At 38.8% G+C, this 23,950-nt stretch overlaps 1 protein-coding gene and 1 long non-coding RNA gene across 5 annotated transcripts; both read right to left on the bottom strand.

Annotated features, from left to right (window-relative positions):
* Positions 1–23,926, bottom strand: LOC100646926. Of its 4 annotated transcripts, none has more exons than XM_020866605.2 (4): positions 23,409–23,926; positions 9,201–9,287; positions 6,505–7,562; positions 1–3,300 (listed from the first exon to the last, which is right to left on the bottom strand). In XM_020866605.2, the coding sequence occupies exons 1-4, from the start codon at positions 23,657–23,659 to the stop codon at positions 2,108–2,110; spliced, it is 2,589 nt and encodes an 862-aa protein (XP_020722264.2). In that variant the 5' UTR covers positions 23,660–23,926; the 3' UTR covers positions 1–2,107. The 4 variants fall into 4 exon arrangements, with proteins under 4 accessions (XP_020722264.2, XP_012171633.2, XP_003400859.2 ...); XM_012316243.3 differs by lacking the exon at positions 23,409–23,926 and adding an exon at positions 12,236–14,684; XM_003400811.4 differs by lacking the exon at positions 9,201–9,287.
* Positions 15,320–23,402, bottom strand: LOC125386264. Its single transcript, XR_007226248.1, has 2 exons — positions 18,159–23,402; positions 15,320–18,071 (listed from the first exon to the last, which is right to left on the bottom strand). It is a non-coding gene; the product is annotated as an uncharacterized LOC125386264 (long non-coding RNA).
* Positions 23,927–23,950: the final 24 nt, after the last annotated feature.

Here is a 23,950-nt window from a genome sequence, read left to right as displayed (position 1 = left end):
TAGATTTCGAATGGTCTTTATTACAAATAAGAGTTTCACAATTTATGCTAGAAGTCACGATGGCAGGTATCCATGTCCCGGAGGAACACTCGGAGCTCTACCATTTCAGGTTCCTCTGCACACTCCGTCTAAATAATATCAGATTAATTCGATCTGGTTCGTTGTGCCGATCGAATCACATAGCTGAGAAGCTCTCGAAGCGGCTGTCGATTTCGTGCAAACCTATCCTCGCGATCGATAGTGTCTTTTTAACTGAGAACGTTTCTATATACAAACGTCGACCTAGTGCTTAGGATACCCTGCAAGCAATAAATATTAAACGAGGCTAATTTGTTTTGGCGGTGAGAACGTTCGTTACCCTCACTCTCGTGGAAATAGAAAGTTAAAACAAGGCACTTTTTCATCTTCGCTATGGTGGCTACACCTTTTTTCTACTATAATTAGAAGTATAGTACGTGGAATTGTTTAACCAACACGGTTCCTTTCGCCATAAATTGTCAAATTAACCCACTAAAGACTACTCGTTTTAAATATGTATATATATATTTTTTGTTGTTTGTTTTTGATCGAAGCAAATCATTGAATTTCATTTTTTAATATCGTGGTTACGAAATGAAATTCCAAAGACTCGTTCGATTTTTCTTCTTCATTTGCCTATATCCGGCAAATTGGTCTTTAATGGGTGAATTTACGGGAGAATTAACAGGAATTAAATGGCATCGCTAAATCTACGAAGTTTCGTTCGAACACTGATGATGCTTTGCCAGGCATGGACGTAACTGACGTGTCGATGACTTCAGTCAGAATATCGTTAATTTAATACCTTAGCGTTTGTACGTGCTAAATTGTAAAAATATACCTTTCGATAGTTTGCTAGGTACTTTTGTTACATCTAGTCGATCTTTATACCTAAATCTATCGAATATGCTGACTTTAGATAACTTAATCTTAAATTCGACGGTTCCTTCTGAATTGTTTGATAATTTTCATTAATGAAATCTCCAAGATCTTCGATATTTCAGTTCTCAAGTTTTAATTAAAATGACGGTTAATTATGTAATTAATGGTTAGAGCGTCGTATGCTTCGTTTTCGAAACTACCTCGTAAAGCGTTTTCATCCAAGCCTCGTCGTTCGAACAAAAACGATTATATCCACGTTTCGTTTCTAGAAGATTAATTTTACTAAATTGAACGAGCAATTTGACTGGCTCTTTTAATTATTACACATGGAAGCTTCTAACCGACCTGCGGTTTAGTGTAATTTACAAACATCGTAAAATAGCAAAAATAATTGTCCGCATATCTTCTACTTAATTTATAGAATATAAATTCACAGATACTTATAATATATAGTTGGAAAAGTTACGCGTTTTAAGCCGTGACTATACAGAAGAGTGATAAACGCTAAACGGTGAGCGATAAGAAGCACAGCGATGAAATACGTGACGGTTGAACGATAGAAAATAAATGAGAATAATTTTGATTTATTTTCTATCCCTTAGTCGTTGCTTGTTTGTTGTAGCTCTGTCGTTTATCACTTTTCTGTATAATCACTGCCATACACGAAGAATGTCTGTACGGAAACACATTGGTTACTTTCACAACCCTCAGAGCACAATGAACTACGTGAAACTAATTGAAAACTCTTATTCCATGAATTTCTTGAATTCCTCAGAAATTTGTCGAAATTTATTTCGTATATCTACTTTTTATAAAGAGTTCTCTCGCACAATAATTTACCAATTAACAATATTAATTCTTGGATTCTTACAATTACGTGCGTTCAGTTTCACGTCGAACGAAATAGTTGGACGACTTGTAATCTGTAAAATTCAATTGAAAAATTTCACTTATTCTATAAACAAGCTCGTTACCGTTACTTGTAGAATCTTACTAATAATATTGGTTCGATCGTAAATTCAGAAAATGTTCAGATTCTCGCGTCCAGCCGCAGCTGTGTCCAATAACATTGATGCTCCAGGGTTGAATAAGACCAATCACGACTCTGATGCCGCTTTGGAAATACGTAAAACGCAATATTCTGTACAACACAATTGCACTGGCACTTGGAAGCGATATGTTACACTAAGAGAAAGGCACACTTTGCTCAGACGCTCGTGTAAGGGACCGTCTGCTTCGCGGCAATATTTTTCTCGCCAAATTTACGAGAACCATTCTCACTAACTAAATTCTTGGACTCCTCGCTATCCAACGAGCTATTATCACTGTTAGGTCTCGATAAAACCTCGTTCACATCCTGAAGCTGCGCATTCTCGTAACTCCTTCTATTTCTTGCGATCACAGGTTCATTGGGAATTTTTAGATCCTTTCTAACGCACTCCGGGCTGCAACTCCATTGCATTCCATCGTAGAAGCCAGATTCCGGCGACAGGTCGGATACTGGAGAGATTGGCAACAAAGTCGATGGAACTGGTGACTTTATAGCAGGAACGTAGTCGTTCGGCGATAGATCAGGATCGGACAGCGAAGTGCTCTTATTTTTAGCTAATATCTCCTGTGGCTGACACGATTTCGAAGGTTTTTCTATTTCTATCATCAACCTGTCGTCGTTGGAGTTCAATCTTCCTCTAGCGTCCACTTCTTGGGGCTCCCTGCATCCTTTTACGTAGATGGCCTTCCTCGTCGCGTTTAAATATTCTCTGCTGCCCGTGTGTTTTCTATTAACGATGAAATTCTCCCTGTATCCGGTCTCCACCGCGTTCTTGTTATCCAAGGGAATTAATAAATACTTTCTGGACCCATTCAAATTTCTTCTGGACCCATCCAGAGATCTTTTATCTTCTTCCAAGCCTCGAAGAATATTTCTATGATAGAGACTCCTCTTGGAACTGTTCAAAGATCTCTTCTCCTCGTCCAGAACACCGTGTCTCGTGTTCTTCCGACTAGTCGATTTTAGTAACAACGGACTCCCTTCCCTCGATGTTTCTGGCTCTTCGAAGATGATCTCGCGGCTGTTCTTCAGGATCTCCCTGTTCACCGCTTCCGGCAAGTGTTGTAGATCGACGTCACCCATCACCTGGATCCCATCAGCGTCTAAATCGAGAATCTTGTAGTGGCTATGGTCTCGATTTGGAACCGGTGGTCCGTGATACGTCGAGTCTCTGCAAGAATTTCGACAGGTGGTCGCCTCGTCGGCGCTGGTTTCGCTTCTGCCGCTGTCCACGTAGGTTAAATTGTGGTTTGGATGATGATGAGGATGATTTAGATGTGGACGATGACCGTAGTGGTACTGGCTGTCCTGACAGGACTCCATTAGGAAATCCTCGTCTACTATCATACCTGCAAAATAGTCTTCTACTTAGAGGAATTTCAGCTTTGATCTTTCGAATTTAGCGAGTAGAAATGTTTGTATAAATTTCGATGGATAATCGATATGACGCATACTTCGATGTGCATGTGTTTGCCTTAGAATTATTTTACAAATTATCTTACGACAGCCAACAAATACCACTTTGCTTAACCCTTCGTTTACAAACGTATTTGTTTCGCCCTCCATAGGTAGGTGGTTTGTATCTGGAGTTGAAGCTTTTCGCTCTTTTAACTTTGTAAAACAGATGCCTAGGTATTCGTGTTACGTCTCGGTTACATATGAAATGGTTAAATGAAATTTTTGTCGAGTCAAATGTCTGAAATATCTTTCGATAATAACAATGATGAGAAAAGCAGGAATTGGAGGAATTTCGCTTACTGCTTCAGCGATTCAATTTGCTTACGAACGCTTTGCTAAATTCTTTGCTGTCCAGGCACTCGACACTTTATTCTAATCGATCTACACTTAATAAACGACTTTCAAAGGTGTTCGTAATTTTGGCTGTGTTCTCGTATTTTCATAAGCAATAACCACATCTGTTTTAACATATTTTTGTTAAAAGAAAAGAACGAAATAGAAGGTGAAACTTAACTTGACGTAGAATTGCAAAGGGTTAAAGATGATTTAGTAAATGTGTGGCTCAGCGATAGTTTTGTACATGCATTGAGAGTCAAAAGTGTGTGTGTACGCTGAAAGGCAAGAAATTTATTTCAGATCTACGCGCATAAAGGTTGAGAAGAGACGAAGTATACAATTACAAATCAACGATAATCTCACGTTTGACTCTCAATGCGTATGATAGCCCTTTACCAACAACCTCTCGATCAGATCGTATCGCGCAACAGTGTTTGACAGGACGTCACGCGATTAGGACAATACGATAAACAGACACGGACGTGAGACGGACAAACCAGGACCCCTTATCGAACATCTGAAACTCATCAGCCACGGAAAATCCGTAGAAGAAACTGCTCGATACGCACTTTGAGACGAGTCGTAGCTTTTTGTGGAATCTTTGGTTTGCCTTAAATTACAGCGTGTGGTGCTTCGCTAACTGGCCACGAGTTGAGTTCTCATTTGGCCAATTATCGAGAGACGTCAACCCTCGTGAAAGCGTTTTAACCCTGCAGGCGCGGACGACGCGAAAATCGCGTTTTACTTATTTTAACGTCTTAAAGATAAGCAATAAAAATATATGAGATTCGTATGGCAGTCATCGTGTTAACACTAGAACTACTGAAACCATCAAACTGACGTTTATCAAACTTTCTGAAGACATACTGCTATTTTTGCCACGATTAATATTGATTTTTATTTTGGGTACAGAAATTTACAGATGTAATTCTATAGATCAATTCTTTAAAGGAATATCGTTTGAATTGGACTGATTCGTACGTGAAATATTTAGGTATATCGTGGACCCGTGTAGTTCTAGTATTAATTTCGGCGAAATTTTTGGCCACGTTATTGCGGCGTCGTTTTTTCCATTGAATTGAGAATTTCCATATGATAAACCTGTACAAGGTATAAATAGACGGCGGAATTTCACGCACTCGCGAGAAGTTTAAGGGTGCAAAAGTTCACAGAATGAACGTGCTATGGCAAAATATATAAAATATCCAACAATATGATACCTGTTACAAACATTCGACGAAACGAAACAAATCCCCAAGTTCTACTCTCTCAGTCGTATCCGGAAAATTATTAAAAATCTGCAGGAATATCCGCAGTCTATGTATCAATTTCGTTCGCGATTTTCTGTACGAAAAAAAGGAGAAAAAAATGAAAATCGCCCGCGGCTCAAGGGTTAAGAAGAAGAAAATGTCGGTCGCACTGAGCGGCCACGCGACTTCGGCTCCGCAGTCGACGTGTTAAACACCCGAGCTCTCGTCGATCCATGGAATGTCAACGTGATGTTTCGGTGATCCGTGAGAAGAGTGTCCTTGAGAGGCAAGGAACTCCGGGGCGTCCGCTTGGTTGCTGGTCAATATCACCGGCGCGGATTTCGGCTCGCTAGGAATTTTCCGCAGGCCTCCATCTACGGTATACACCAGCACCAACAGAGTCAGAGAGACATTGAACGAGACCCGTTCACAGAGTCGTCAACACGTGCATACGTACATACAGACGCTCAAAGCATTTCGAAGCTCAAAGCACGCGAGTCTGGGAGAGCAAACAATGGAGGCAAGCATGAGGCAAGCAGGTGGTTTGATATCGATTAGTTTGATTTGCGCGTGCATGCCAATTATCGCAGACCGACCTTGTTGCATCGTTAGTGGTTGTTTTGCAATGTGTTATATTGGCCGACGTATCGCGGAAACTTTTAATTACACCGGACATTCCGCTCTAGTAAATAAAAATTGAATAGGCTGTGTGACAGGACGAGCCTGGTATCGTTGACGCGTGTCGTAAAAAGACGGGGACAAACTGCGTGGTTTTACGTTGAATTCCAAGTATGCAATTCTAATATATTTTATATAGTGAGAGGTGTGTGCGGTGGGAGAGTAGCGAGACTAATAAGAAACAAGGAAGATAATTCTTTCTTTCGTTTATTTCTTGCAAAATGATTTTTAAAGAACGGCTTAAGATAGAAAGATAATTCATCGTTCGAAGATACGCGGATACTTCCGATATTCGCCATAAGAGGAAGCCGCAAAACGGAAAGAACGTAAGATGAAAAATAATGTTATTCGCTATTTCTTGTTTTTAGTAGCTCCACGAGTTACTTTCATTATATTCTCGTGTCCAACTTTTGTCTTTAAGGAAAGTAATGTTTCATTTAATTCGTGAATTCCGTGTAGGTTTGTGAATTGTAGAATGTTCCAGTTCGAAACTATTCAGTACGCTATATAATGCTTCGTTTCCTTGTTGGACAACATTGGTAATCGTACTTTTAAATGACAATGTATGCCAACAGAGATTCAGTCTCATTACTCTTACGACACCGTGCGATACGAAATGAAGGGAAGATCTAGTTATCCAAAAATCTAACTAGTCCACCGCTGAATGTAGATACAAATATTTGATCCTTTCTTTTCACGTCAAACTCATTTGAGTTTGAGGAGAAAAGAACTAAAAAAAAAAGGCTAAACAGATAACACAGGTAACATACAGAAACTACGTTCTATTCAATGCCAAGTGTATCCATTCTCTAGAAACCTGCAACCACTTACCGTTCCCATGACGAAGTTCTTCCTGTATCTTGTAAAACTCCGCCAGTTCTCTACTAGAACACAGAGGCGTTCCGACCTGCGTGGTATTGTTGAACAAGGAGTAATCCACTTCGTAGCCCTGTCTCTCTTTCGAGTACGTGACCATGGGCTCGAACCTGTGTCCCCAGAGGATCTCTTGTGGCAAATAACTGGATCTGGCTTGAGTGGTTTGTCCTGTCGATTCTATCGTTCCCTCGAGGATGGCCACAATCTCGAACCTCTCCGTCAGCATGTCCTCGGCGGACATGTTGTAAAACGGCGACTCCGCGTTGATTTTGTGAACGATCGTAGTGGGCCAGATGAAGAACAGGTTACCGTTCTGACCATCGGTGCCTACGGCCAGCTCCTGTTGGTTCTGTGACAGCACTTCGCCCTCCTTGGTGGTCCTGGTCCTTATCAATTGGGCCCTAATGGCGGCTCCTATTATGTGACTTTTCCTCATATCGCCGACTCGGAACATCAAACAGAGCTCGCCATCTCTCTGACAGATAACAGCGTTCCGCGAGAACAGCAACGTTTGAGTTCTCTGCTTGGGCCTGCTCATCTTTGCGAACACTATGCCCACCATGAACGCCTGGATCATCACACCGACGATGCTCTGGATGCACATAACGAAGATCGCCTCAGGACATTCCTCGGTCGTGACACGACTTCCGTAACCGATCGTGTGTTGCGTCTCGATACTGAACAGGAAACAGCTCGTGAACGAGAAGATATTGTTGATGCAGGGTGTCCAGTTGTTATCTATTTGATACGGGGGCAGATGGTCCTTTTCAAAGTCACCGTGGCTGAACGCGATGAGCCACCAGATGACCGCGAAACCTAGCCAGGAGAGCACGAAGCTCAGGCTGAAGCACAGCAACATCCATCGCCATTGAGTGTCGACCAGGGTCGTGAATATGTCCCGGAGGAAGCGCAGGGAACGCCTGGAGATTCGCGACTGAAGGACGTTGCACTCGCCGTTTTTTAACACGGCGCGACGACGTAGCTTCCGCGTTGGCCATGCTCTGTACCGGCTCCTGGAAATTACAATTTTGACGGTTGGTACACTTGGAGAAGAAGGAATTTCGATTTCATTTGTTTGCAGATTAGCTTTAATAGGTTCTTATCGCGCGTAGAATTCTTTTAATTTGTAACGAATTAATTCGACTTTCGTCGAACGAAGAAGAGATAAATTCTACAAATTTAACAAAAATTTTATTTCAGATTTCTTTCAAATTTTGCCATGCTGGATCAGGGAAAGATAAATTTTGGAAATACGTCGAAAGCTTCAAAGTTGGTCTTATGTCCTAAAATTATATAGATTCCTGTCGCGAGCACGAGAGAAACAGAGGCGATTTTCAGCGCAACTGGTATCAGAACTTGGAACAGATTCCTTGTAATGGTCATTGATTTCAGTGGATTATTCTTACGATAGCCATTTGACACGATAAAAGTTCGTGACGAGGCCGTTTGACAAAGTGATTGTTCTCTTTATAAGGATGAACATGTTTTTGATTGAGAAATTTGATCCTATACGTCGCTACGTATTGACCCACTTAAAGATAGAAATCAGGTACATTCCTGAAACTTGATAGCTTTTTAATTAATCTTAAGCAATCAGGCAGGTATCAATCGATTTTTTATACTACGTCGTACCATTCCTTTAACGATTATTGGCTTCAAGATTCAGCAAAATAACGATTACGTCTGCGCATCGATTATTTAACAATGACGTTGCTTTCCGCGAAAGCTACTTGACGATAGAGATCGTAAATCATTCGCGCAGAACTGAATCTCGGTTTCGATTATCTCGACACGTGGTAACACGTGTAGCGTACTATTTTTTTTTCTAGCAAAATAATCGCGAGGGAACAAATTATTTCTTCGAGCACTCAGTCAAAGACGCGAGATGCTCTACGAAATTCTCATCAAGGCCTCGTCGACATTTGTACACGCGTCGTAATATATTCTCCGCGGAGATCTTGCCGGATTTGAATAGCAAATTTCAGCTGATCATATTGTTCTTCTGGTGTCAATTGATCGTTACGCACCCATCGCTTTCCTTATTCGATACGAATCTTTATGAAAATTCTAGCTGAGATTCGCGCGCGATAGACGATTTGCAAATCGTGATTTTTGCGACGTATTTCGCGCGTTGTATACGTCTAGCGGGATTTAGACACGCATTTTTATTATGCTAAGCGGATGATCGTCTGTAGCGGAGATGGCGAACGATGGAAAATTTTATCGCCAAGTTCGTCTCTAGCGTATGGTATTATTAACGCGACAATTTTGCCCGTAATACTCGAGATTTTATTTTTTATTCGCGTAACAATTTTATTTGATCGAGAATTTTCGCACGAAATATCGCACGAGTTTTCATTTTCCTTGTTTTTCGTTCCGAATACCCGAGACTTTATCTTCCGTCCGTGTGAAAATTTCTTTCCACCGTACGATGTTTTATTCTTTAGTTGCGCGAATATTTCTGTTAATCGTTCCAATTTTTATTCCTCTGTCGTTCCGCGAAAAATACCCACGATGAATCTGTTTGTGTTCCGTGTTATCGTTCGCAGATTTTGACGAAAGTTGTTCGATGATCGATGGATGACACATGTTTGATCGCGTTCCAGTATTTAATACTTTCTCAAATTTAACGTTTCAAGAAGAATACTCACGATGGATTTCTTCGCATTTTACGTGATCCTTCCTGAACCTTTCCATGACAAACTGTCAATCGTTGCAAAAGTTCACCAACTATTTCTCTTCAACAGATGAAACACACGACAATTTTGATCACAAACTCGACACATTTATCATAAATCATTTACACCGTTTTAAAACTTCACTCTGAAATTATCATATCCCGAAGTAGACAGGCAGCCGTTCTCATTAGCGGCAACAGTTCGGAAATCAACTGAATCTTCACCGAAAAAGAGAAAGAGAAAGAAAAAGAAAAAAAAACAATTTTGACAATCCCTAGACAACTCGACCAATTACTTTAACGTCGTCGATAAATGATACGTTTGCCACTTGCCTCTGGTGCTTCTGTCTATTTAAAGTGCGTCGAAGAAGCGTGTTTAAGGAACTTCTTAATCAGTCAGCGATAACTCGAACGAACTGCGATGCTTGCACGATTCGAGATGCAAAGTCGACAGGAGCGATTTCATCATTCGTCGCTGTGAAAACGCGCGAAAATCGTGCGGAAAGCGGCCACAGCTGCACAGAACCAACAGCAGAATATATCGACGCGACCAGTTCGATGATCTGTCTGAGACCTTCGCGCTCGCCACCCTTTCATATGGCCAAAAGGAAGTCGCCATTTTGACTCCGTACGATAACCGAGCAACTGTTATCTACCAATTTATTTATTGCCACGCGTAAATCAATCGCCGACACACGCGGTGAACTCTGCGGTCCGCGTTTGTTCACCGTTGTGTTGATTCATCTCTCAGATCGATGCCATTTACTAACATTAATTGTAAGATCGATAATTTAATCGATTAATCTTCTGATAGCGATGAAATTATTGATATCGTTAAGATAAACTGTTCGGTGGTTAGAGAAGGCGTGAAACAACAGCAAAAGCGAGAGGAAAAATGAGAAAAGGAGATACAGGCGATAGTTTGATGGAAGAGAAAGAAATTCATGAAACATTCGAAATCGACGTGTTAAGTATCAAACGATAATAGTTTATTACAACGTTATACATTTCATTGTTATACATTTGTTTAAGTTTTATGAAACTGTGAGATTCAGGCGGAAAGATAGCGAAAGAAAAGACGTTAGGGGAATGGAATAAAAATTGAAAATTAATCTATTAATTGGTTAGCCTGTCAATAAAGAGATTTTCGATTAATTAGAAAATTAAAAACTAACGAAGATAAATGAAATTTAATTAGGTCGGCGTTAATTCTTGCAAATGTAAATGAAGATTAATGAGTCAATGTTTTGTTGATTCTCTGACTTTTATACCGCTTGATGAGTAAAAGAGAATATTTTAAATTTAGAAACGAATGATTTATCCGAGAAATATTTTATAGAATCACGGAGTAATTATTTCTATTTAACTATAATAGCCATAAATATAATTAAAAGTATTAGACTTTAAAATCCCCTTTCCATGACGAATAATTTATCAGGTTTCCGCTCTAGAGTCTTCAAGCGTACGATGTACGTAGCAGTGATTTATTTTGAATAGAAATCAGATGACGCGTAAAAATATAGAAAATCTATAAATGAAGAAATTATTATGACAAAAGAATTAGCAATTCGTATGACGAGTTAACTCGTCTTCTTTGCTTAACAGGATAAGAGTAATCGAATCTTATCCAAGCTTTGGATACTTGACAAGGTTAGATCATCGTAAATACGATATTGCACGACCTCGAATAATTCGTCGAGATATCGTCGATTGATCTAAGTTCTATCGTTATCGGGAATAGGCGATAAGGAATAGTTTACAACAAAGAAATTTCTATAATTTTGTGCTGCAGAGAAGGTACGAAGTAAAATCATCGAAGCAGTTTGATCATTCAAATTGAAACTCGACGATGAATTTCAAGGTTATTTGCCAGTTTTCTTCCGAAATATTCAACGACTAGCAAATAAGTACGCGTTGAATTAACACCTGAGTGTGTAGTAGCATACCGTTTCGTGAAATATTAATTATTTAGAATCGATAAATATTTTCTTAGCAAATTATTAATAATTTTCAAATTGACCGTACATCTGAGACAGCAACGCAGCTTTAAAATTCTCGTTCTCTCTACTGCACAATCGATTGAATTTTGGAAATCTTACATTGACAGAATCAGCGTATTTTCGAAAGTCGCGAATTTATATCATCGACTCGCAGCTTGTCGATTTATTAATATCATTGCTTACTAAATGCTAATTATTATTATACTGTTGTCAATAGTTACGGAACATGATTAAAATATTTGCACATTAATTCACCAGCTGACTGCGGAATTTAGTTTTAGAAATCTCTCGTGAGCTTAGGTCGTTGAAGTGCGTGAACGAATACAAGCGACGACGAGTCTACTCGTCAAATGCAGTTAACTGGTTTACAGAAACAATGGATGACCCGAGACTTTTGCACAGTTTTGTATAGCTTTGGCAGTCCGAAAATTACGCTGGTGTAATTCAAGATTTTGACAATTTGGGCTTTGAATTTAAATTTCAATTCCCAAATAGCATTGCTGCATTATTTCCGCAATAAATCAATTTGCATCCTCATTCTCCGTCAGCATACGTTTCCGTTTGATTTGAAAAAATGCAACGAATCTTTCATGACGATAAAGAAACGGCGTCATTTCTATGAAAGACGATAGCGGACTGACCTACGCCACTACTACTACTTTTTAGCTTACTACACAGTAGCATCTCGTTCGCGAAAAATTCAGCGAGCAACGTCTGCACACAAGTATTTATTAGGTGTTTTCGTAATTGTGTCCTCGTTATTCGGATAATTGGGACGGTTGGGGTGACCGGTTGGAATATAATCGCTTATCGAATTAACTTGTCAGTCGTAAATAACAGCGCAGAGACAGAAGCGGACGAGAAAGACTGCGTTCGTCGATGCGTTATTAATTCACCGGTCATTAATGAATAGCTAATCCCACGATTCTAGTTATTAACTGGGAAGCCAACTACGCAGCTCGATAACTCGTCACATCGAATAAATTCAGATTGAAGTGTGTCATTTTACCTGCTTTTAAGCGATGGAGTCTTGGACATTTTTACTATAACAGGTGTTGTTTGTTCCGACGATGGCAACAGATTTTGTTTCTCGCCTCTGTCCGGCGAGGATGATTTCACGCTCGAAATTGGATCTTTTGGAACGTCTCCGTTCATTTTTGCTTCTTCTTCTTCTGTTTTTCCCTTTGATACACACGCTTTAGCTCGCGTATTCGGACAATACTCTACCTCGAAGAATATTTTCCATTCGAGGACAATAGCGTACGACGTTGTTCCCGTTTTATTCGAAAGATTTATTAGTTTGACGAAGAAGTTCTAGACACTTGGATAATCAGATTTGTGACATACGATTGCACGCGCACGTGATATTAAACGACACGCTTCGACGTAGCTGCAATTTTTCATTTCTTATCGCGAACGAAGAAGGATCAGTGGCGGAAGGATTTTTTCGCATCGTACAAACATTTCTCTGTGTCACGATCTTAAGGTTTCTTGCGCGATTGTAGATAACACACACGTACAATTTATCGATACGCGCAGAAATTTCTACGTGTACAGATGCTCCAAATGTCAACTTCGAACTTGAAAGTTAATTTTGAAAATCTCGATTTTCCTGTTTCCCTTGGAAAATTTGACGATCTTTAAATCAGTATCAATTTCTATGCTCGTAGCAATAATTTCAATAATCTTTCGTTTCTTTACTAAGCTAAGTTTCAACAAATTCAACGATTGTAAAATTCCCTTTGATTTTGACGAAAACGATAGCTACTATCGAAAACGATAGTAGGAATGAATTCTCAGTGATTGCAGCGATAATTCTAACAAGTTACTATCTTTTCAAATAGTTCAGCGATCGCGAAAAATCCTCTCACGTCGCAGAATAAACCTTCGATGATCGCTGCAAATGCGAAGCGTTGAAGTTAATTAAAGGGAAGGCAATTACTTCCTGTCCCGATTGATTATCGTTCTACGTAAGTCTTTCGCTTATCGTCTTAGATCTCGCAGTTACTCGTTTCGTTAACCACAATCAGACGAAAAAGAGTTTATCTTTTATCAATTTCCTTTCTCGAACACTATTTGACAACTATGAACACAGCTGAGAAAACTCACTGGCAATCGCATCTGCTCTTCAACCGTTACTCTTAAAATTGATTCTCAAAAACTAAGTACACGTCATCGATCAATTTCTCTCTGATTATCCAATGGTAATTCCATTAAATCTTTCTAATCCACCTTTAAGCTTGGCAGGATCTGTCTGTCTTAATCGAGTTGAAGATTTCTTCAACAAAGTGAAATTGTATTTTCTCTTGGATAATCAAGTTGTTCTTTACTAAGATTTCGTTTCGTTTTATGGCCTGTTATCGTTCGAACGGAAGACACGCGATGTGCGCGGAAGAACCGAATAGTTAGGTGAATAGGTGTCGAGTTTGATGATGGAGAATCTACTGATGTACGAGCAATGATGTAGGACGTCTTATACGAGCCAACACCTGGCCAGTGGTCTCCACTTATCAGCTACTAACAATAACGTTTGCTCTTTTCATTTGCGAGAAAATGGCCTGATTACGTCACGCGGAATGTTTCCCTTGTTTCCTGCCTTTTTTTTTCTTCTTTTTTTTTTTTATCAACGATATCGCGATTCTTTGCATCGACGCCTTCCCTCTCAAACTTCTCTTTCATCAATCACGATTACTTCTAAAAATTCTACGAATTCTTAATTAATATTGTCTCTGTATTTTACACTTCTTTTCATATTTACTTCAATTTCGATCCAACACTGGAGTAAGCGCACTGTCTTTACCGTTCTCTTAGATTTATCCAGCAAAGAGCTGAAGAATTTCTCTCGTAATTAAAAATCTGTTTAAGCTTCGAATCAACATCGGCCTACGAACAATTCCACCTTCTCAATACCTTTGCAAACTTACGGAGCAAATGGAGCAAAGAACTTTTCCTACAAATATTCGTCGCGACCAGCGCTCGATGCCAAATCACAGCCCTCGAATCTCAGACTTTTGATCGAAAGTTGATCCACCGCCTTTTATGCACGTTCGAGCATCGTTCACGATTCGCAAAAGGCACCTAAAATCTACTTTCGTCGATTGTTATTGGCACGACGAAAGCGCGAATCTCATCGGCGACTCAAAACGACGTTCGTGTGATACACTGGATGTCTTCTTCAATTGGCACTATCTGTTTCTCGTTTATAGCGTGGTGCACTCGGTTCACCGATAACGTTTTCGACGAGACCGACATCGCGAAGCGTTGGACTACAACGCCAGCAAATCAAGATTTGTTCCACTGACTTCGTTTGACTGACTCGAAAAGTCCGGGAGCATGTCTTATCACCGAGCAGCCATCTCCTTATCGGCGTCGCGTCGTTCTTGGCGAACCATCGCGAAATCGCTGATCGCACGCAAACGCCCGAGCTCGAGCTTGTGAACCGAAAGCGTACGCGTTACTTGCGAAAGCAAACTTTTCCGCGAATTATCGAACGTCTCAGATCACATTTATCGAGCCGATATCCCGATTTGAAAATCCATGACTCAGATTTATCAAGCCGCGTTGGAACAAGTCGGTGTTTGTCGACGTACGCGGAGGTTGTCCCATACGGAGATTGTGTGGACGTTTGTCACGGAAAGATCGCAACTCGTTGGACATTCCTTTTTACGAACTTGATACTTTGAATTTATGAGTTTGACGCCTCTTCGCTGTTGATTAATATTTTTTATTAATTTCTTATTCATTTGCACATTAATCATTGTTTTTTCCACTCCAGTAGATAAGCTATTTTTAACAGGCTTTCCGAGTTTCATACTCTTCCACTCTTGATTAATATTGGAACAATATTGGTTTTCTTTCATTTTCTTATATATCATTTTTAGGCTCATCGATCATCGTTTTAATAATAGTTATTTAGATTGTATTTAACGTATATAATGTACTTAGATTTGGTTAAATATTTCACCAATAATGTGGTTAAACATTTAATCACATTGCAGCTGATTTCATCGCTGTTAATATTTTGGTGGACACTTGGACACGCTTATCTTTTTAACTAATATCAACTATCGTCGAGGAATTTAGAATGAATTGAAATAGTTATTTAGATTGTATTTAACGTGTATAGTGTACTTAGATTTGGTTAAATATTTCATCAATAATGTGGTTAGACATTTAATCACATTGCAGCTGATTTCATCGCTGTTAATATTTTGGTGGACACTTGGGCATGCTTATCTTTTTAACTAATATCAACTATCCTCGAGGAATTTAGAATGAATTGAAACGTAGAGAGGAATTATTTTTGAAAATTTTCTTTCGAATTTGCTGATTATTTATGCTATCTTTTGGTGATAAATAAAATTGGGAAAATAAGTCGCATGTGTTTTGAGATATTGCACACTAATTACATTTATCGTCGAATAATAAAATTGAGATATTCACAAGAAATGGAGTTGATCGGTTTGGCCTTTGAGATTTGTTCTTCTCTTTGTGCAATGCAGAAACAATAAATGAACGATAAATAGGAACAAAGAAAATTTCATTAATACGTCGAATTGAGATTTAAAATAGGAAAATAATATACATACATGCGCGAGTATTACATAAGAAAGAAATTCGGATGGTATCTAGGTTAATTAAAATCCAATATCAATGACGTTTTATTGGCACTGATAAGGGAAATGTCGTGAGAACCGAGAAAATTATTGGTCAGAATTTCTGGCGTATGATATAAAAACAATGGAACTAATTTACATAATTTAGAGAGCACCCGAAGTTTCGTCCTCGTATGTTTGCCAAGATATCAATCACGATTCGGATTTATTTTCAAATCAGATCGAGTTATCTCTTTCTCTTTAGCTGATTTATCAGCTTCATCTGCCTCCGTACAAATATTCCGAAAGATATAAAATGGCAAAAAGATTAACCTTAAATATGATTTGAGTACAGTTTTTATCTAACATTTAATCGTATCTTTCATTTTTATTTATGATATTATTGGTAAAAATATTTCTGCAGATCAATATACCAATTTTTTCCTCGATTCTCCTGCGATTTTTGTACGAATCGAAGCTTCCATGAAAATAATTTGGCAGTAGTCGTTGTAAGAAATACGAACCGGAAGGGCTCGATCAACACCGGCAACGTCGAATCGCCATTAGCTGTTAGTAATTTATTCTGTGCGCATTATAATGGTGCTATCCCATAGCAGAAGAGGTCGTATCGTTTGTAGGCGTCAATTGAGAACGGTACTAATTCCGGAGTACGACAGCTCGAAAGCATGCCCTCACGTGTGTTTGTCCAACTTTGCCAGCGAAATATTCGATCGAACTCCACCAAAAAATATTAATCCCACGACTACATAAAATATTTCAAATATTCTTTTTTTTTCTGCAAACAACGGAATTTAATTTTCTATATGGAATGAGTCAGTAGAGGTTCTGACTCATTTCGAATTACGTGTACACGGTTCGTTGGATAAAAAAATAACACCAACAGTTAGTTCTTTTTCTTTTTGTTAATTTATATTTCTACATAGATACGAGGGTTGTTTTGTAAGCGCAACGTGAAACCCTTTGATTAATTGAGTAACTCAAAGGAGATAATAAATACAATTCGTTTACAAATAATTTAAGGTGGCAGAATCGGCAATTCACCTTATGTCACCGTATGTAGTTTATCCAAATTAGTCGCGACATATTCACAGGGTATCAGATACAGAACTTCGTTTCATGAATTTAAATGAACGCTGAAAAATATTCATTAAGCTGCCAGAACATCCTGGTGACGACTAATTGCATGCAAATCGAGTCTCCGAACAGGTTTCGCGAATCAAACGGAAAATCTCGTTCTACTCGATAGTTGGTTCCATCATAGTTGACTAATTACTTACAACGTAATACACGACAGTCGCGACTATCAATCGACAGATAGAATTTCAGAATGAGAAGAAAAGAAAAGAAACGAATCAGTCTTGTAGATATCGGCATCCGCGTTATTCTTTTTCTTTTTTCAATTTCACGTTTTTCTTTCGACACATCCATTAGGTTCAATTAATCAAGTTATTTTACAATACAGTATCGAGCATTAATCGGCAAATACAATTAGAAATAGGAAAGAAAACAGAAGCAATAAAAGCAACGGACGAGGAAATTGCCTAAATGGTCACGATTTTAAGCTTTCAATTTGATATTTTTCTTTCGAGATATATATCAGATATTCGACCAAGTCGTTTTATTGAAAGAATAACACGTACTCTACAGAGACATGCAGTATTTCACGAAAGTATCTGGAAGCACCTATAAAAATCTTTTACGAACGTGTTATGTGTTTTACTTGAAACATTTTGAAATTTTATCGTTCTGCAACGACATCACCTCTTTTAAATTTCGAATTTAACAAGCTAAATAAATAGGAACCTCTATCGAAAACTCGGTTCTGTTTCAAAATTTTCAAATATAATCACAACCAGACTGCGGATTTTTACGAAGAAATAGAAGCTACGTATTAATTTCTTTCGTCTACTACAAATTACAAGTACCTTATTTTGCATATTGTACATATATATTTGTATATCATACGCATTGATATTTTTATGGTATCGTAATTATCTGTAGATCGTGTTTTATCTCATGTTCGTAAACTATGCGATACTGAGTCCAATTTCCATATCATCAAGCTGAAATAAATAAATATAATACAATACCATGCGCATTCTCCGCGATTTTCCATCCGCACATTTCCAATAAGTCCGTAAAAATTCGCAGTCGGATACGGTACAGCGATAAGCCTTTAAAAATTCGTTTCATGTAACACCCATAATGCAATGCATTCGTGAAATTTTCCTGCGGCAAATCCCGAAATATTTTCGTCAGACACCGTGTAAAATACAGAATGAAGCCACTCGACGAAAAGAATAATACGTATTCTACCTCCTTCGAACAAAACCAACCAACTGTCTCGTTTCTCGCGACGTTTGCTCGAGCGAGACGCGACGAATCTCGTTCTTCTTCCGACAGAAACGCTCGATCTTGCCGGACTCGACATGACGAAGCTGGCCAGCTTCCGGTACACAATTTTCGAGGCGTTTCCCGACGCGGATTAAAACCAGCGCGTTAATATCATCGGGTGTACGCACACTGCGGGTCGAGTTCTTATTGCGAGCTGTCCAACCGCACTGTCCACGGCTTCGATAACGAGCTTTTAATTAAACTAACGAGATCGGACGAGTTGCGAGCTTCGGCCTCGCGAAGATTTTCATTTTCGATCGCGGCTACCTCGAGCGTGGAATTTTTTTCCGAATTTTCACACGACGATTATCGTAGCAGCAGGATTTCCTCGCTTCAGAAACGGCGCGCCGGTTTTCGCATGAGCCCGAATTATTTTTCCAGCAGACATTGATTATGTTAACGAGGCTGGTTAACGCTAGAAGTATGTACATGTCGCTGAAGTACAACTAAATCTTGTACGGAAAAAGATATCACAAGGATGTAACAAGGAGTTTCTGATTATTAATTTGAAAGTACTATAGCGTGCTTTATAAAAGTTGCGGGTTTAAAGGAAGTCAACTTCTCGAGGAAACTCTTCTTCTTGGAAATTGTCGTGCATGTCTGTTAGATTAATTTCGAGTCGATAATAAAACTGTTAAAATATAGATAGGTAATTATAGGATTAATATAGTATAACATAGAATTAATTAATAATTCCAGATTGCTGAATGATACTGTATATCTTAAAAACGTATTAAAAAGTCTATAATTATCTATAAAATATCTGTGATTGGAATTGCTGATTTTTAGAAACGTAACGCCTGTAGAGACTGGACTTGGAAATTCGAGTAATCTCTTAACAATTCCTCGTAATTCGTCCTGTCGCTAGGAGTGATCTTTTAAACGGAGATTCGAATTGAACGAGAAAATAGGGATGCGCAATATTTTAGATCATTTTACATAGAAATTCTTTTTTATTTAGAACAAGAAAAGATTCTCACTGCCATCGGATTGTATAATAATAGAGATACTAATTGAACGAGACAACAGGTTAGATAAATAGGTCTAAAGATAGAGATTTCTTAATGGATTTTCCCAGATGTATAATGTTGCAAAGTTATAAATTTTTTCTTATCTAAAATACTTTGGACAGATTAATGATGTTTCTCTATCGCACATCGTATCGATCGCAAGATATCTGTTGCGCGTATAATCCATGCGAATAAATACGGATTAGTTGAGCAGTAATAATTGGATTACTAGTTTCTATCAGTTTAATACGTGTTTTCTAGCATCTTAGATAATACTCATCTCTTCACACTTGGTAAATACTAGCAAGTAGCTTAATCGTATCACGTCCGAATAAAATAATAATTCTAAAAATCTTTGATACAGTAATAATCATTGTTGTCATAGGTTTCAGTTGTTACGTATAGTTTCGGACAAGAGAGAAATTAAATTCTCTTTTACTCGTCGATGGCATAAAATTTATTTTTGTTACGCGTAACAAGTGGCGTGTTAAAAATCTCGAATACGATAATATTTTCATTCGATTAAACAGAAAATACCGTAACGTTATCTGGAATCGAAAAAATCTGGAAATTTTCTTCTACGCGTTGTGCGTTGTGTTATTCGTCGCCTCATGAAAAAAAAACATGAAATTTTTAATTCGTTGCGCATGATGAGACGGAAGTATTTTCGAGAAAATCACGAGCACCCACACAGTCTGGATTGTCTTTCGTCCAGGAAACGGGAAATCCGATACAGCTTGAGAAATCGTTAAGAGTTTCCGCGATTAACTCTCGTTCCGCGATCACCGATTAATTCGTCACTACGGCGACCTTTCGAGATTTCACAAGGTGAATCGCCACGCTTGTTTAACATTTGCCATCTCTTCTTGAAATTAATCGCCGAGCAGGCAATCTCTCGAGCCAGTCAACGAGCAGGTATCGAGTTTTAATACCGACAAGTACACCTTACCACTATTCTAATTAAAGAAAGGAACGCCGTTCGATTAAAGCGATCTTGGCACAGAATTTCTGTTCTAAAGAAAGAATTGCGAGAGAATAGGAGGATTAAAATTCCATTGAACCGTAGAAATTCTCCACGAAACGAATACCTTTTCATCTACCAAGTAATATAGAATTTTATAAAGCACGATCCATTCTCGATTTATTAAGTTATTTACGGCTTGTCGGTTTTCTACGTTCACGTTTTCCAATTCATTTATTTTGCAGATATTTTTCGTTAACGTTGCACGCGAAATTTTACCAATCTAATTACGATAATTATCGTTTTCTACGTTCAGATTTCGTAATTTATAATTTCGAAGATATCTTTCGTCGACGCGCCACGTGAAATTTTATCGGTACAACATGAAAGTTTTTAAATACCTTCGTTGGTTGCCACCGTGTACGTTTAGCGAAGAATTTTCGAAAGTGTTGCAAATTTAATTATCAAGATAGAACGGATATTCTGCCGATATTTTGTCTATTATCTTTGCCCGACTACTTAACACGTCGACTGCCACACGAATTTCATGCATCTTGTCCCAAAAGCCCGTGATATATTCACATACGCTACGTTATAACGTTTAATTTCCGCAAAATATTACGTTGCATTTACGCGCTTTTCTCCGACGATGTTATCCAAAGCGCTCACGTCGTCGACAATTTTTTAGTCTCTGAAATTTATCACACGTTAGTGGTTCTGAAAGATTTAGTCGAGAGAACGTGCGTCACGAAACGGCCGCGGTAGCAATCGACACGTTAAACAATGAAAATTCCATCGATCTGTTCCATAAACTACTATTACTGCGATATAATTGCCGCTAAAAGTTAATATAAAAATCTCTAGTAAAACGCATTTAGTCGTCGATATGCTTAATATAGCCATACTTTGTCGTCATTCTTCTTACGTTCGCGTCTCGTAACTTGACAATTTCCAAGACATATTTCTCAAAAGCATTCCGCGTTAGAACGTAATGAGGCGAACGTAAGTAAATTAGCGGCGAAGGTCAGCCGCGTGTTCTTGAATTTTACAATTGTCGCACGTGTAATATGTTTTCAAGTTCTTGATAAATGGGTAGGACGATAGGCTTCGCGATAGGTGAATTAGAGCCAGAAGGGTAAACAGTGGTGCGGCATAGTGGATACGGACGTCGTTGATTAGCCTCGCGATGCCACGTGAAATATATTGCATCCCGTTTACGTTAATAGACCTCTGGCTCGATAAATTCTATCAAACTCGATGATAGGCACACGGCAAATATCCCGGCGTAATAATTATGATGACACTAACGACGATCCAACGTTCTTATTAACTGCCACTGTTACGGTGGCGGATTAAGGGAAAAACTCGTTCGATGAACGATTACGGAAGATTACAGACTATTAGCAGCATCCAGCTCGCGGCAATCTTTCGAGTTTCTCTATCCTCGTTTTTATCGATTCTGCTCGATCATTGGGTGCAACGCTCCGCGTACAAGATCGTTCGTAACCGAGCAGCTTTCTGGAAAAACGTCCGTAAGATGAAAATCGCGTAGTTACTCAGCCGTCGTATATCGCATAGCACAGACATACAGCTTCTTTTTTTGGCGGAGTTTCTCGATTACGATATCTCGATAAGCTGGATGAACGATTTTTCCTTCGAACGAACAAGTTAGAATCGATAAGATAAAATCGGTGAAGTTACTTGAAACCAGATGATAAAGCGGTAGCGACGGCACATGCAAAGATTTTATCGAAGATTTTGCCGACGAATTACGCTATAAAAATCGAGCAAGCTTCCTTTGCTGTTCTTAACGCATTAACGATTTCCCTGTGCAAACGACGAACGCTGGTTTCGATCATAATCGATGTGGTTGCGATAATTACAAGATGTAGCGTACGTAACGTAATTTGTCATTGGATGAAGAATTTCTGGGAAAATGACGCGTTAAGATGTTGTCGGTCCGAGTACAGGGTGATCGATATTTTCTCAGCATTTTTATCCGATTATTTAATATCCTGTACACAGCATCTGGCGCCAGAAAACGTCGAGAATGGCTTCCTCAAACAAAACGCAACCGGCTTTTGCTCGAGGATGATCCAGCAGAGATAGGCTGCCTTGGGAACTGGCCGCGTGATTTGCCAACCACCGATGTTTTGTCCGGTAATTGTCGCGTGATTATACTATGCTTTTTTACGGTCACCGATACGTTCGCTCTTTTGTATGTAAAACAGACGTTTCCGGTTTTACACGAGAATGAAATAGCTTTTGGGCAGAGATCTGAATATCCCTAGGATCGTTGCAAGTAACGACTAGAAGTATCTTTAACGTTGTCCTTGATTTTAATGACCCGCAGTTATCAGTTATTGGCAAATTTCTACAGCGACGATTTTTGAAAAGGAAGATTGTCTGTTGGTAAAAATAGAACGAAATAACAGTTTCGTTGGAAGATTTTATCCTTTCTATGAATTCTAAAGAGTCGATAATTATGATCTTATGTGAAGAGGATTTAGTACGTTTCCTTCTGACAATTTCACGTTCAAAGTTTGTTTCTTTCAACGGTAAGTTACAAATTACTAAATTACATTCATTCGAACCAATTTGAGCCACGTATGCACACTAATCTACATGCTGTAGTAATTGGTACGTGTAAGTATCCATTTTCTACCAGATGTACGAATGAAGCCAAATTTCGATACAATTTGATTATTTGATATCAGGTAACTTGATAAATCCGAACATCGTTTGATAACAACAATACGATTAAAAAAAGAAAGAATACATAAAGAATATATTACTATATACAAATCATATTTAAATATATAAAAAATATACTGTTATATCCAGTTGGCTGTTCTCGACGAGTATACTCGTCACGAAGAAATGACAGTATCTTGTGCTATATACTCGTTATGCTTAAAAAGCAGCTAGAATTTGCTGTTTAAATTGCAATTTTAGCGAAAGCTAAAACATATTCGTAGATTTGAATACTTGGAGGACGAGACGAAATAGAACAAACGAATAAAAAAATATAAATAATTATTATGAAAGAAATTTGTATGTAGTGCACATAACACATACACATTTTAGGCACGCACTTTACAAACACATCGCAACAGCTAACCGGATATATAAATTATATACAAATATATAAAAATATACCGGTGAAAGAAATATATATAAATGTACGTGTAAAGAACTTACCTGGTAGAATCTTGCCGACCGACACCACCACCGATGCTGCTGCTCTGGGTGCTGACCCTGACCAGGGTGACGTACCTAGGCAGACTGGACAAGGTTCCCGTGTTCCTTTGTCCTAGTAAGGGTGAGTCGGCTGTGTTCGGGTTGTCTGGGAGTTGCTGGTGGCTTCGAACCTCGTTATCCTTTTCCTCCTCCTCCTCCTCGATGGTACCCGGGAGGCGAAACAGCTTCTGTGGCTCCTCTATGCCACTCATTTCCGCGCTTCACGTGTTACGAATAAACCCCCATTGAGAATGTGAAACTCATCTTCCTACTCACTCTTTCTCCCCCTTTCTACTTCACCTTTTCTCCCTCCCTCTCTCCTTTCTTTCTCTCTTTCTGTCTTTTCCTTTTTTAATTTTTTTTTTTATCTCACCGATTCGCCTCGTCAACACTCGCTTCTCCGCTTTCCTTCTCGTCACTTTGTCTTTTATCGCTCCCTCTCTTCTTAAGTTCCTTGTACGAAGTTAAATTGGAATCAGGAACGGCGACGGTTTTTTTCGTCC

Source organism: Bombus terrestris, chromosome 14, assembly GCF_910591885.1.
Source record: "Bombus terrestris chromosome 14, iyBomTerr1.2, whole genome shotgun sequence".
Classification (NCBI taxonomy): domain Eukaryota; kingdom Metazoa; phylum Arthropoda; class Insecta; order Hymenoptera; family Apidae; genus Bombus; species Bombus terrestris.
Note: the sequence above shows the minus strand (reverse complement) of the source record. Positions and strands in the feature narration are given on the sequence as shown.